Source organism: Chiloscyllium plagiosum, unplaced genomic scaffold (assembly GCF_037043375.1).
Source record: "Chiloscyllium plagiosum isolate Xiang-an unplaced genomic scaffold, Cpla_swu_hap1 HiC_scaffold_23, whole genome shotgun sequence".
In the NCBI taxonomy this organism is placed as follows: Eukaryota; Metazoa; Chordata; class Chondrichthyes; order Orectolobiformes; family Hemiscylliidae; genus Chiloscyllium; species Chiloscyllium plagiosum.
Window position 1 is genome coordinate 44,238,908 of NW_028270161.1, and position 16,151 is coordinate 44,255,058.

General features: G+C 44.8%; 1 protein-coding gene across 6 annotated transcripts in view; it reads left to right on the top strand.

Moving 5' to 3' along the window:
• Positions 1 to 16,151, top strand: part of LOC122561657 (proton myo-inositol cotransporter-like) — a 151,147-nt gene that overhangs the window by 44,771 nt on the left and 90,225 nt on the right. Inside the window, exon 2 of one of the 6 annotated variants that reach the window (XM_087999609.1) lies at positions 12,585 to 12,648. The exons of the other annotated variants lie outside the window; for them this stretch is intronic. Coding sequence (XP_087855735.1) covers positions 12,585 to 12,648 — 64 coding nt within the window. The remainder of the gene's footprint in view (positions 1 to 12,584; positions 12,649 to 16,151) is intronic. 6 annotated transcript variants of the gene reach the window in all.

Genomic DNA, 16,151 nt, shown 5'->3' on the forward strand with positions numbered 1-16,151 from the left:
TGGGGTGAGTGTGGATGGGATCCCACCGCACACCTGAGCGTCTTCCGACTGACGCACTACGTCTGGTCCGAGCACCGCCGTTTTAAGGCGTCGGATGGCGGTGGCCACGTACTGGACGTCTACCACTGCTCTGCTCGCTATGTCCTGCGGCAGCATCCAACCCGGCACCCAGCACGTCCCCGACCCTAGTCACCCTCGCCGCCACGGCCCTCCCCTCCGACAGCCACTCGAACCCGCGAGTACGGAGGTGCGGATTCCTGAGCAACGGCTCCCTGACGACAGCCGCTACTCCAGCCGGAGGGTAGGCGCGACGCGATTCGACCATGTTCCAGACAGTGATCAGGTCCTGATAAAAGACAGGCAGCGTCTTGAGGGCGACCTCCAAACCGTCACGGTCGACGAACAGGAGCTGCGTGTCGTAGTTGAGGTTACGCACCTGGCGGAAAACATATGTCGCCAGGGCGCACCACCTCGGAGGAGGCTCGACGTAAAGGTATCACCGCAAGGTCTGAAGACGGAACGTCGCGACCTGGGTGCGGGGACACACCAGCGACTGACCGCCCTCCTCAATAGGGAGACTCAGAACCTGCGGGGCGACCCAGTGCATCTTTTTGTCTCAGAAGAAATCGACCAACGTTCTCTGGATGTCAGCGACAAAGCCAGGAGGAGGGACAAAAGTGACCAGCCGGTACCACAGCATGGCGGCCACCAGCTGGTTCATGACCAGCACTCGACTCCTGTAAGATAGCACTCGGAGCAGTCCTGTCCAGCGGCCTAGGCGAGCCGAGACTTTGGCCTACAGCTCCTGCCAGTTGGCCGGCAAGGATTCCTCAGCCGGGCTGAGGTAGACCCCCAGGTAGAGGAGATGGGTGGTACTCCAGCTGAACTCCCGTAACTCCTCCGGCAAAGAATCCACCCGCCATGGACCGACCAGTAGTCCGGAACATTTGACCCAGTTGATCCTGGCGGAAGACGCTGCCGAATACACGGCCTGGCACTCGCGCATCCTCCCCAGGTCAGCTGGGTCGGTGAAAGTGAGGAGCACGTCGTCGACGTAGGCCGAGAGGACCACTCCCGTGCCCGCGCCGGGCAGAACCAGCACCGACAACCTCCTCCACAAGAGGCGCAGAAAAGGCTCCACGCACAGGGAATACAGCTGGCCGGACAGGGGGAAGCCTAGACGCACTCCTCTCCCGAAGTGAAGGGGCGCCGTCAGGGACCCGTTAACTTTAACCAGACATTCTGCGGCGGCGTACAAAAGTCGGATCCGGGCGATGAACTGCGTCCTGAACCCGAATGCCCGCAGATTTCTGAGCAGGTACTCGTGATCAACCCTGTCGAACGCCTTCTCCTGGTCGAGAGACAGGAAGGCACTCGACTCCTGTTTTTTTTTTTTAAATTCCCCCCACACTACCGCCTAACCACGGTAGTGCTTATTTTTTCCCCAGCACCCATGGTGTGTGTGTATGCATGTGAGACACAGTGAAAGACACAAAGTGCACGAATCTTTATTCCATTTCCACCACCAGGAAGATAGGAAAACACCCGAGTGGCCAGTGACAAGCACTGCCCTTCACATCAAAGGGCAGTGCTATGTGATCAAAACAGTGAAGGGGAGGGTAGGGACTAAATCAAAATAGAGTTGGAGGGAGAAATAATGCACTCCACTCCCTGCGGCGCCCACCTCTCCCTGAACAACTCCAGGGTGTAGGTGGACACCGCGTGCTCCTTCTCCAAGGACATCTGGGCCCTTCGACTCCTGTTTATTTTAATTTTTTTCTTGACAAGCAGTGCCCTTCTCAAAAACGGTGCCCACCCAAATTGATCCACTGTTTTTGGGTTTAACTAGATCATACATAGCTTCAGATATTATTCCAACCCTAAATTGACCCGCGAACTTCCCTATACCAAGGACTACCTGCTTCGACTTTCTGAGAATCGCTCATCTGCTGCTGAGCCACTCGTTTGTTTCTCAATCATTGCAATTCAGTCATTAATTGCATTCCTGACCATCTTCCACACTTCTTAAGATCTAGACAATACCGAAAATGCAAATCGTAGCCCATTCTGGACTAAGTCCGAAACACCATTCAGTTTTGATTGCTGTGGGCTTTGGTTCTGGAATATTTTCAGTTTAAAGTTCTCATTCATCTGTAAAATCCTTTTGATTTGTCTTTGCACAATTTCAATTTCCATTTTGATTATACCATAGCTAAATAACCTTTTAGAATGTTTCCTGCATTAGTGACAATACGTATAATATTAATTGTGTAATATTAAATTAATGCTGCCATAATCATCCATTTTCAACCAAGCCAAAAGAACTATCAAGAGGGATAACAAAAATCTTGGCCAAAAAGGAAAGAGTCAAATAGGGGTTTAGCGAAGGGATTACAAAGCTTAAAGAACTAAAGAGTTCAAGATACAAGAGTCATGGAATAAAAAATTGTGTGGAGTGAGAAGGTAAAGCTGTCAGAAAAAATTGACTTTTGAGGGATTTTTATGTTGTTATGTTGTTTCACAGGATTTGGGTGTTACTGAGAAGCTAGCATTTATCACTGATTCCTAATCAAGAAAATTTTGGGGAGTGCTATTTTAAAATGTAACTACCATTGTTATTGATTGGAGTCATATAGACCAACTTGTGGAAAGACGCTATCTCATTGGGTGTGAGCCAATTTGATAATTAATACAATTAGGTAGATTAAATACAAGCTTTTGTACTGATGCAAGATTTTACTGCCAAACTTAATTAATTAATTGAATTGATATTCTCCAGCTGTCAGAATGAATTTGAGCTCCCCTCTGGAACATTAGTCCACTGACATCGGCAAGGTGCTATTAGATCCTTGAGGTTAGGCTGGAGGAGGTTGAGATGCAGACTGGCACAGTCAAAGAGCATGGAGGACTGGGAGCAAATATAGATTAAAACCTGGGTGACATCTGTAAATGTCAGCCCATACTTGATATAGGAGGCAGAGTTTTGAATGAATGTATGCTTTTGGAGAATGGTGGATTTCCTAGTTTCTAGGAACTAGAAGATTATAATGACATCAGAATTGTTTTTGTATAGGATAAACAATGTGGCTCCCTGCAGCTGTCTGCTGTGAAATCATTTATGAACAAAAACACAGAAAAAAAAATTGATTTCTTGGTGACACAAAACCAGTTAAATCAAAAATGTTTGTGTAGTGTATTTCATACAGCTACTGTACAAACCTTTTGTTTTGTTTTACCTTCAAGGTCTTTCCTATGCTATGAAAAATACTTGGGCTGAGAGCAGGTAGGGAACCTGAGACTGGCTTAAGTTTAGTATGTACAGCAAATTAATACAAAACTAGACTAATTTTAATCTGTCATCAAATCAATCATTAACTAAGTGACTTGTTTTTAAACATTTGGATACATTTGCAGATATCTTCTAAAATATAATTTTGTCAACATTCTTTGTAACTGGCAGCTTTAAAAATTGAAGTTTTTACCTGATGTGTTTTCTCGAACTCTTTAAACCTTTGTTTTTGCCTGAATTTTTTCTTTATCAAATGATTCTTTTATGGTGTCTTTTATCAGCCCTGCCAGGTTAATATGAGTGGATCACATTCCTCTGATCTGAATAAAATAATCATTTCACAGATTTAGATTACATTACATTACAGTGTGGAAACAGGCCCTTCGGCCCAACAAGTCCTCACCGACCCGCCGAAGCGAAACCCACCCATACCCCTACATTTACCCCTTACCTAACACTGCGGGCAATTTAGCATGGCCAATTCACCTGACCTGCACATCTTTGGACTGTGGGAGGAAACTGGAGCACCCGGAGGAAACCCACGCAGACACGGGGAGAATGTGCAAACTCCACACAGTCAGTCGCCTGAGGCGGGAATTGAACCCGGGTCTCCGGCGCTGTGAGGCAGCAGTGCTAACCGCTGTGCCACCGTGCCGCCCACGATGTTTTTGGAATTTCTTTTTAAAATTACGTCCCATTGTTTTACTAGGGTTTGCATTGTATTCCAATCCCTGTCTCAGATAAATGTTATCCCACTAAGTAGGCTATTTGAATGACTGTGATTTGTTAATTTTATAATCGTGTAATTTAGAAAGAGTGCAAGACTTAATGCTCACTTTTGTACACTAGCTGCCATGGTTTTTTGCCATAAGTTTATCAATCCTTTCATTTGCATGATTTGCTGCTCTTCAGTCATAGAAATGTTATTTCTGATTTGTCCATATTCTGGCTTGTTTTGCTTTACTTTCCCTGGCAGTGGTAATTTTGACAAGTCAGGTGATTCCTTTATTTTAAATTTAAAGAGGATCCAAGACATCTTGCATCTAGCATAATTATAACAGATGGGTAGGGAAGTTTTATGATCCATGGTTAGTAGTGAGTTTGATTTCATAGGATCAAAAGCTTAGTGCTTTGACATGAGGGCCACATTTTCTTGTTTTGCTGAGAGAACATAAAAACTTTCACTTTGTGAATGAACCTGGAGAGAAACCAGTACAAAGAAATGCTCTCCCTGTTCTTTTTGTAACATGTCCTTGCCTCTGAACGCAGCAAACTTGCCTTAAAGTCCCACTTGACCCAAACATGTGTAATAACATCTCTGAACAAGTTTGATTTACAAAATATTGAAAATATCATTTGCTTAAGGTTTTAATCGTTTTAGATCTCACTACAACTGGATTTTAAAATCGTAGAACTACAATATCGAGTTCAGATAAAGAGAGGTTTCAATGTTATGAGCCTAGAGTTAGGTGATTTTATAATTAGATATTGGATGTTAAAGTTACATTTTTAATGATAATTGTAGATTGTGGAAGAGACTTATAACCATGATTTGCATGGATATTAAGTGCAGGCCCCAAATTTACAAGGCTGACACTTAAAAGCAAAAGCTGAAAATGTGTTGCTGGAAAAGCACAGCAGGTCAGGCAGCATCCAAGGAACAGGAGAATCAACATTTCGGGCATGAGCCCTTCTTCAGGCTCATGCCCAAAACGTCGATTCTCCTGTTCCTTGGATGCTGCCTGACCTGCTGTGCTTTTCCAGCAACACATTTTCAGCTCTGATCTCCAGCATCTGCAGTCCTCACTTTCTCCACTTAAAAACAAAATCCTGGTTGAGGCTCGTATCTCAGGATTTGTAAAAAAACGTGCAAATTTCTCAAACAAGTCAAGATTGTCAACCAAAGTACAAACTGTTGCATCATCAATCACAGTTAAGAAGTTATTACGCTGTCTTATTGTATTCATGCGTTCAGCGTACAAAATTTGGTTTTTTCCGTTAACGCTTCAAAGTATTGACCTTTCGGTAACTAGTTGACTTTTATTCAACCTCTCCGTTTTCCTTTGTCCAGTCAACAGATGAAGAATCACAAGCCTCTCATGTTTCACGATGTCACCTTTTGTTTTACTCTGCGTTTGTACTCCCACTCTTCGACTCCCCTCCCACTACAAGAGCATGCAAGTCCTGAGCCACTTCCACTGACAAATCCAAGCCATACGACAACTGGAGGAAGAATGCATCATCTTTCTCCTTAGGGCCCTTCAACCACATGGCATCAATATTGACTTCACTAGTTTGCAAATCTCCGTTGCTCAACTCATCCCAGATCCAACCCTTCAACTCGACACTGCTGTCTTGACCTGTCCCACCTGTCCATCTTCCTTCCCACCTACCCGCTCCACCCTTCCCCTGACCTATCACAACTAACACCCTGCCTGCATCCACTTATCACTTTCCCAGTTACTTGCCTCACCCCACCCTCCTATTTATCTCTGTCCCAGCACTCCCCTCACATTCCTAATGAAGGGATTATGCCTGAAACGTCGACCTGCTGCTCGTCGGATGTTGCCTGACCTGCTGTGCTTTTCCAGTGCCACACTTTTTTGACTCTGCTCTTGTATGCCACCATAAGCTCAATAATATTGTAATTTATGCATCTATTTTCATATTGTTATTCAGGAATGCTTTAAAGTTCTGCAGTTGCACAATGCAGTTGCACTGCCTCCCCCCACCACTTCAAGTTCAACCTGAAACTAACGTTGCATAACCATTGATAATTTTGACCCTAGCCACTGACTTTCATCCCAGCAGTACTGTGTCTATACCCATACCACATGTACTGCAATGTTTAAGAAGTAGCTTACCTCCACTTCTTGAGGGCATTTATGCGTAGCAACAAAAGAAGGCCATGCCAATGATGATCAGATCCGATGAATTAATATTAAAGAAAAAATTCATTGCCTAAAATTTTTGCATTTGTTACTTTCTTTTATCATGTATGCAGATAAGAGTTCCTAATGCTGTCTTTGGATCTTAAGCTTGACATGTTCAGATTCCTGTTCTTGGTTTATTTGTCCAGAACAACTACCTTGTTGATTTATTTTGACTCCCTGGCAAGATCTTTGGTGCTAATTATGGTGTAAGTACAGAGGTGGACAGGTGCTTAATTTCCTGACACCAGGAACTTGACCAAATGGATTTCCATACTTTTAAATTCATAATCTATGTTTACAACCTCCTTATTTTAGTCTCCTCATCATCATTGACATCTTCAGCTTTTTCAAGTCTTGCACTTGAAATTTTCTCCTCAGCCTCCGATATGTTGCTCCCAAATTCAAATGTTCCTTCAGTACCAATATGCTCAGCCACATCTTGGCCTCCCACTAATTTCTTCATTGGTTGCCATCAATTTTTTTCAATGTGGCAGATTTAAAAAGCTTAATATATATGTTACCAATGTAGTTATGCAGCAGAGCAGCTGATAGCATACATTCACCAAAGAAGAAATGAAATTATCCTCATGACTGTCATTCTCGATATTGCTGATGCAGTGCTTTTCCCTACCTTCAGACTAGTTGAAGTCTTGATTTTAAACAGTAATGATTTTTACTTCACCCTTAGCATTTGTCCCTTATGGGAGATAACCCAGCCCATACTCTGTGACTTTTGCCTTTATTTTTGTATTTGTTATAACGTTATCCATAACATAAAGACGAGCTTCACACATCACATTTATGATCCTTCTTAATTGTAGCCGTTATAGGACCAATGTGGCCGACTCCCACAGCTACCTGGACTACACCTCCTCCCATCCTGCCCCCTGTAAAAACGCCATCCCATTCCCCCAATTCCTTCGACTCCGCCGCATCTGCTCCCAGGAGGACCAGTTCCAAAAACGCACATCCCAGATGGCCTCCTTCTTCAAGGACCGCAATTTCCCCCCCGACGTGGTCGACAATGCCCTCCACCGCATCTCTTCCACTTCCCGATCCTCCGTCCTTGAACCCCGCCCCTCCAACCACCACCAGGACAGAACCCCACTGGTCCTCACCTACCACCCCACTAACCTCCATGTACAGCGCATCATCCGCCGCCATTTCCGCCACCTCAAAACAGACCCCACCACCAAGGATATATTTCCCTCCCCTCCCCTATCAGCATTCCGTAAAGACCACTCCCTCCGTGACTCCCTCGTCAGATCCACACCCCCCACCAACCCAACCTCCACTCCCGGCACCTTCCCCTGCAACCGCAGGAGGTGCAAGACTTGCGCCCACACCTCCCCCCTCACCTCCCTCCAAGGCCCCAAAGGAAACTTCCATATCCGCCACAGATTCACCTGTACCTCCACACATATCATCTATTGCATCCTTTGCACCCGATGTGGCCTCCTCTATATTGGGGAGATGGGCCGCCTACTTGCGGAGCGTTTCAGGGAACACCTCTGGGACACCCGGACCAACCAACCCAACCACCCTGTAGCTCAACTTTTCAATCCCCCTCCCACTCCACCAGGATATGCAGGTCTTTGGACTCCTCCATCGTCAGACCACAGCGAAACGACGGTTGGAGGAAGAACGCCTCATCTTCCGGCTAGGAACCCTCCAACCACAAGGGATGAACTCTGATTTCACCAGTTTCCTCATTTCCCCTCCCCCCAGCCTGTCTCAGTCAAATCCATCAAATTCAGCACCGCCTTCCTAACCTGCAATCTTCTTCCCGACCTCTCCGCCCCCACCCCAGTCTGACCTATCACCCTCACCTTGACCTCTTTCCACCTATCACATTTCCAACGCCCCTCCCCCAAGTCCCTCCTCCCTATCTTTTATCTTAGCCTGCTGGACCAACTTTCCTCATTCCTGAAGAAGGGCTAATGCCCAAAACGTCGATTCTCCTGTTCCCTAGATGCTGCCTGACCTGCTGCGCTTTTCCAGCAACACATTTCCATCAATGTGGAAAATAGCCAACAACTGTTAGCATTCAACTAAGATCATTCTATTTTGTGAAAATTGCTTCCAGATGTAAAGAAGAATACAAATAGGAATGTACTTCAGTAAAATCATAAAGAAGGAAAACTATTCACTTATTAACAATTGCTGTCCTTTTTCCCTTGAACATTACCTGATTGTGTTAAAATGACTTTTTTTTTCTCTTTTGTGAATGAGATACAGCTGGCAGTATTCCTCACTGCCCTTTGTCAATGCCCTTACCCTGGCTAAACTGAAATAAATTTGCCATGTTGTTCAAGCAGTAACAAGAGTGGTGCCCAGTTTCAGTACATTAGTTCTCAGTATTGGGTAGGGTTTTAGATTCTGAACTTGTTTAGCTCTTAGCTGCATCTTCACGTCATGGAGTGAACCATGTTGCCTCAGCATTTACATTGATTGTTGACATTGGTAGGGATCTAGCATTTATTATCTGTCTATAAATTTCCTGTCATCCACAATACCTCTGCATGCAGCAGAATTCCTTTTCAGGGCTGTTGCTTTCTATCCACTTAGAATATCTGACTTATACTTTTCAAAAGATCTCCTACTGCAATGAAGTATGTGTTTAATTAACCCGATCCCAATATTGTATACGTAAATATTTAATTTGCATTTTTTGAATGGTTCATACTTAATCATCTATATCTTTTTGATTTTAGGAATTAGCTCAGGCACTATCCATGGAGAGAGAGGATTCTGAAGGGTCATTGACCCGAAATACAAACTGTTTCTCTTCACAGGTGTTGCCTGAGCTGATGAGAATTTCCAGCCTTTTCTAGCTTGCTTCTTTCTATACTTCTGTTTGATGTTTGTTTTTACTAGATGTTTGTTTTTAAAAGCTATTTTTGATATTAATCTTGATGGACAAATCCTCAGTTGGCATATTAAGTTGTTTAGGTACCAGCACAAAGTAAATGCAGGACGATGGCAGCATGAATCATCCATTAGACTACCTGCTTCAGATGTAGAAACAGAAAATAGGAGCAAGAATAGCCTATTTAACCCTCCTAGCTTGTTTTCACCATTCAAAATGAATATGGCTGATCTTCCAACTCGGTACCCAATTTTGTCTTACTACCCATACCCTTTGACCCCTTTAGCCCTAAGAACTAACTCCTTCTTGAAATATTCAGATTTGACCTCCACTGCTTTCTGTGGCAGAGGATTGCACAAGCTCACCACTGTAGGTGAAGAAATTTCTCTTTATCTCAGTCCTAAATAGCTTATCCCAAATCCTTAGGCTATAATCCCTGTTTCTGGACTCCTGGTCGTTGGAACATCCTTCTTGCTTTTACCTTGTCTAAACATGGCAAACTTAATTTGTTAGAATTTTATAGGTTTCTACAAGATTCCCCTCATTCTTCTAAATTCCAGTGAATAGATTCTTAACCATTTGTGTTTCTTCATTACCAGTCTTCCAGGAATCATTCTGGTAAATCTTTGCACACCCTCCCATAGCCAGAATGCCCTTAAGATAAGAAAACCAAAACTGCACACAATACTCCAGCTGTCTCACCAAGGCCCTGTAAAATTGCAGCAAGACTTCGCTGTTGCTATACTCAAATCCTCTCATTATGAATGTCAACACATCATCCACCTTCACTGTTACCTGCTGCACCTGCGCAAGTGCACTTATTTTAAGTGACTGGTGTACAAGGTGCCCAGATCTCATTGCACTTCTCCCTTGCCTTATCTATTGCCATTCAGATAATCTGCCTTCCTGCTAAAATCAATGGCCTTGCATTTATCCACATGATATTTCATCTGTCATGAGTTTGCCGACTCATTCAATTTGTCCAAGTCACACTGAAGCATCTGTGCACCCCCCTCGCAATTCACCTCCCACCCAGCTTTTGCCTGCAAATTTGGAGCTATTACGTTTAGTTCTCCGCTAAATCATTAATGTTATATTGTGCATATCTGGCACTCAAGCACTGATTCCTGCAGTATGCCACTTGCTAATTTGGAAAAGATTCATTTATTCCTACTTTATTTTGTTTGCTAACCAGTTCTGTATCTCTGTCAATGTACTACTGCAATCCCATGTGCTTTATTTTTATGTGCTAATCTCTTAAATGGGAATTTATCGAAAGCGAATGAAAGTCCAAGTAAACCATATCTACTGTCACCCCCTGATCGTTTCTTCTAGTTTTAATTCTTCTAGATCCACAAAAAATTCCAGAAGGTTTTCAAGCATGATTTACCTTTCATAAATCCAGGCTGACTCTGTAAATTTTTAGAAGTGAGGACTGCAGATGCCGGAGAGAAGAGTCGAAAAATGTGGCACTGGAAAACCACAGCAGGTCAGGCAGCATCTGAGGAGCAGGAGAATGGGCATCAGGAATGTGGTGAGGGAAGGGGACTGAAAGGTAAATATGGGGTTGAGGCGAAGGTAGGTGGGAAGGCGATAGGCAGATGCAGGTAGGAGGTAATTGTAATAGATAGATGGGGAGGATGGAGTGGCAGGTGGGAAGGAAGTTGGACAGGTCGAGAGGACAGTGCCATTTGGAGGGTTGGATCTGGGATGCCTCCGGTGACGGGTTCGACACAGACATCTATTTCAAAACCACTGACTCCCACAGCTACCTTGACTACACCACCTCCCATTCCCTCTCCTGTAAAAATGCAATCCCTTAGTCCCAATTCCTTCGCCTCCACCATATCTGCTCCCAGGAGGAACAATTCCACTCCATGATATCCCAGATGTTGTTCTATTTCAAGGACTGCAATTTCTCCCATGTGATCAATAATGCCCACCAGTGCATTTCTTCTACTTTCCACTTCTCTGGCCTCAAACCCCACCCCTCTAACTGCAAGAAGGATAGATTTCAGCCCATGAATCTCTGGATACAGAACATTGTTCTCCACCATTTCCACCACCAACAGTCAGACCTCACCACTACAGATATTTTCCCCTCCACACCCCTATCAGCATTTGGCAGAGACCACTCCCTCCGTGACTTCCTCGGTAAATTCACCCACCTCAACAACCCACTCTCCACACCCGGTACCTTCCCTTGCCACAGCATGAGATGTAAAACCTGCACCCACATCCTCCCTCTTCACCTCCATCCAAGGCCCTAAAGGATCATTTCAATCCACCCACCTCATCTACTGCGTCCATTGCTCTCTGTGGTCCCCTCTACGTTAGGGAGACAGAATGTCGACTTGCGGAGTGGGTTCAGGGAATGTCGCAGGAATAGTCCTCTGGCCAACTACTTCAACTCCCCCTCTGACTCCCTCAAAGACATGCAAGTCCTGGGCCACCTCCACCACCAAATCAAAGCCAACCATCATCTGGAAAAAGAATGCCTCGCCTTTTGCCTCGGGACTTTCCAACCATATGGCATCAACATTGACTTCACCAGTTTCCAAATCTCCTCTCCCTCTACTTCATCCCAAATCCAACCCTGCAACTCAGCACCACCTTCATGATCTGACCTACCGAGCCATCATCTTTCCCACCTATCCGCTTTATCCTCCCCATCGACGTATCACAATTACGTCACACCTGCACCCACCTATCACCTTTCCACCTACCTTATCCCCAGCCTTTAATCCCATCAATTTCCGCAACACTATTTCCTTAACCAAATACTGATTTCCTTCAGTTCTTTCCTCTCACTCAGGGCCCTGTGATCCCTCATTTTTGGGACGTTATTCATGTCCTCCTTTGTGAAGACAGAACCTAAGTACATATTTTGTAAGTGTGCTATCTGTTTGTTTCTTGTTGTAACTTGCCGTGTTTCTGAGTATAAGGGACCTACATTTGTCCTCACTAATCTTTTATCTCTTCATGTTCTTAATCTTTTACAATGAGTTTTCAAAGCAATGGTTTTCTCATACTCTATACACCTCCAACCCACCCCCCCACCCCAGCCATTCTTTTGTCCTGAAATCTAAACTGCACTCAATCCTAAAGTCTGCTGGATTATTTTCTATGTTGCTAATTTGTATGCCCCATCCTTAGATCTGATACTATTCTCATTTCCTTTGTTAGCCATGTTTGGGGCAGTTTTCTGGTTTTATTTTTGTACCAGACAGTGAACAACTGCTGCAGATTTTCTTGTGCATTTTAAGTGTTTTCCATTGCTTATCCCCTGTCATCCTTTGATGTTCCCCAATTTAACACTGCCAGCTGACACCTCTTACCATTGTAGTTTTGTATATTTAGATTCAGGACATGAGTCAGCTATGTCACACTCTTTTAAGGAAGAATTATTTCACATTATCACCAGTCTTCCCTAAAGGCGTTGCACAGTCAGATTGCTAACTGTTCCTTTCTCATTATGCAATATTCAATCTAGGACGACCTCAACGCATTGACCCAGAAAACCATTGTGTACACAATCAGGAATTCCTCTTCCGAAGGTATTTTTACTGGTATGATTTGTCCAATCTATATGCAATGTCACCTATGATTACAACTGTACCTTTTATGATTTGCATCTCTATTTCCCTGTTCAATGTCTTCCTCACATTACCGCCACAATATATACAACCCCACTGTTGTTCTCTGCTGCTTGGTGTTTCTGAGCTCCATTCATACAGAATCCCTATAGCTAAAATTCTTCCTCACTATTATGTATTTGTTTTCTTTAACCAGTATTGCTCCTCCATTTCCATTTCCTTTTTGTGTGTCCTTCCAAAAATTGAATACCTTCGATACTTAGATCCCATCCTGAAGAAGGGCTAATGCCCGAAACGTCGATTCTCCTGTTCCCTAGATGCTGCCTGACCTGCGCTTTTCCAGCAACACATTTCCATCCCATCATGGTCACCCTACAATAATGATTATGTAGTATGCGTTTAAATCTATTTGCATCATTAATTCATTCACTTTAATGTGAATCTCTGTACATTTAAGACACAAGTTTTGGGGTCTGTCTTTTTAACATTTCGACCCATTCAAGTTATTTTGAACTGAGGCCCTGTTTGATTTGTGCCTTTGAATTCTCCATCTATCACTTTTCTTGCATTTTTTTGTACCTCTTCCTTTTCTTTCTCCTTGTGGAGCTTCCTAACCCCTGCTATTTTAGTTTAAATTCTCTCCACCACTTTAGCAAAGATTCTCCCAGGACATCAGTTCCAGTTTTGCACAGGTGCTACCTGTCCAGCTTGTACTGGCCCCACTTCCCCCAGTACTGGTCCCATATTCCAGGAATCTAAAACTCTCCCATTCCCACCATTTCTCCAGCCATGTATTAGCCTACTGTTTCTTCTCTGACTTGGCATGTGGCACTGGTAGGAATTCTGAGATCACTAGCTTTAATGTCCTACTTTTAACTTGCTTCCTAACTGCCTATGTTCTGCTTTTGCAATCTCATCCCTTGTTACCCCGTGTCATTGGTACCATGACCACTAGCTGTTCATCCTCCCCTTGAGGATGTCCTGTAGCTGCTCCTGAGATCTTTTTTGAACGTAACATCCTTGGCACATCCTGGAGTCTCCTTGCAGCCATAGAAATCTCCATTTCCCCATATGAATCCCCTATTACTATAGCCTTGCCATACTTGTTCATTCTCTCCATAGCTGGATCTGTGCAGCAGATCCAGCCATGGTGCAAAACGTTTGGCTGTTGTTACTTTCATCTGAGAGGCCATTCCCCTGAACTGTCTCCCTGTACCTGTTTTGTAGGGAATAGCCACAGAATTCCTGCATTACATGTTTAGCATCTTCTTCTAGCTGATGGTCATGTCTTCCTTCGCTGCCAGTGGAGTCTCAACATGTGGGGTGATCACCTCCCTGCACTCAGCCTCTTAGATGCTCCAGTTCTAGTCAATCCAGTTTCAAAACTCAAGCTTCTTGGTGCTGCAGCTGGAAACACTTCTGCAATGTTCTGGTCCTTGGCACTAGATCTGTGCCCAATATCCCAAATTAAGCAAGAAGAACACGCCATGTTTATTGTTCTCCTTCCATGTGACAATGTGAAGATGGATGAGCAGAGAAAAATTTAAAGAAAATAAAGTTAATAAGGAAACAATGTTAAATGTGAAAGTAGAACATTTTAGCCCACATCTACTGCTTGTAGAGAAAAGTAGGTTTGACCCTGGGTTCAAATAAAATGGCTTATTGAAGTGAAGATCACAATTTTATAACATTGTCATTCAATGGCCAAATCCTACAAATATGTACAAACTTGAGCAGTTTTTCCAAAATAGTGTAGTTTTCAAATCCATCATTTTAGGAATACTGTTAATGGTGTAGAGAGGGTCCTTCAGCTGGTTACAGTTTAATTAAACGATAATACAAATGTGCATTTTGTCTCGATACCACATTGGATATTGAGGGTCTTTTGACATTGGTTTGGAAGCCACAGGTGGTGGTGTTGGACTGAGAATGAAGTGGCGAGTCATTGTGACAGCCAAAGGACAGTGAGTTGGTTACAGACAAGATAGGTTTGGTAAAGTAATTTCCAAATCTTTTGCTCCGGAACGTGAGATTGTATTTGTTACACACCATGTATGGTATAAAATTGGAGGTTGCAATGTATATGCAAAATACTATCTGACTTCTGCTTAAATGATAGGGTGTGCTGGAAGAGGTCAAGTTGGGGCTTAACTGCGTTTTATAGACTGACATTGCTCATTTAGCAGTCTTGTCTTTAACATATACATAAAATCACTTTGGTGAGGTAGTGGGATGCCAGGCATTCCACTATTTTTTTTAATTACTGTGTTGAGAGGTGGGAAATAAATTCAGGTTGAAACTTTATTGCTGGAACAGCACAGCAGGTCAGGCAGCATCCAGGGAACAGGAGATTCGACGTTTCGGGCACATGCCCTTCTTCAGGAATGAGCAGAGAGTGTTCAGCAGGAGAAGATAAAAGGTAGGGAGGAGGGACTTGGAGGAGGGGAGTTGGAAATGTGATAGGTGGAAAGAGGTCAAGGTGAGGGTGATAGGTCGGAGTAGGGTGGAGGCGGAGAGGTCAAGAAGAAGACTGCAGGTCAGGAAGGCGGTGCCGGGCTGGAAGGATCCGGCTGAGACAAGGTGGGGGGAGGGGGGATGAAGAAACTGGTGAAGTCCAAGTTCATCCCCTGCGGTTGGAGGGTTCCCAGTCGGAAGATAAGACGCTCCTCCTCCGACCGTCGGGTTGTTGTGGTTTGGCGGTGGATGAGTCCAATGACCTGCATATCCTCTGTGGAGTGGGAGGGGGAGTTGAAATGCTGTGCCACAGGTTGGTTGGGTTGGTTCGTCCGGGTGGCCCAGAGGTGCTCTCTGAATCGCTCCGCAAGTAGGCGGCCTGTCTCCCCAATATAGAGGAGGCCACACCGGCTGCAGCGGATGCAGTAGATGATGTGGGTGGAGGTGTAGGTGAATCTGTGGCGGATATGGAAGTTTCCCTTGGGGCCTTGGAGAGAAGTGAGGGGGGAGGTGTGGGCGCAAGTGTTGCACCTCCTGCGGTTGCAAGGGAAGGTGCCGGGAGTGGTGGTTGGGTCGGTGGGGGGTGTGGATCTGACAAGGGAGTCGCGGAGGGAGTGGTCTCTACGGAAAGCTGATAGGGGAGGGGAGGGAAATATATCCTTGGTGCTGGGGTCTGTTTGGAGGTGGCGGAAGTGACGGCGGATGATGCGCTGTACATGGAGATTGGTGGGGTGGTAGGTGAGGACCAGTGGGGTTCTGTCCTGGTGGCGGTTGGAGGGGCGGGGCTCAAGGGCGGAGGAGCGGGAAGTGGAGGAGATGCGGTGGAGGGCACCGTCGACCACGTCGGGGGGGAAATTGCGGTCCTTGAAGAAGGAGGCCATCTGTGTTGTACGTATTTTGAACTGGTCCTCCTGGGAGCAGATGCGGCGGAGACGAAGGAATTGGGAGAATGGGATGGCGTTTTTACAGGGGGCAGGATGGGAGGAGGTGTAGTCCAGGTAGCTGTGGGA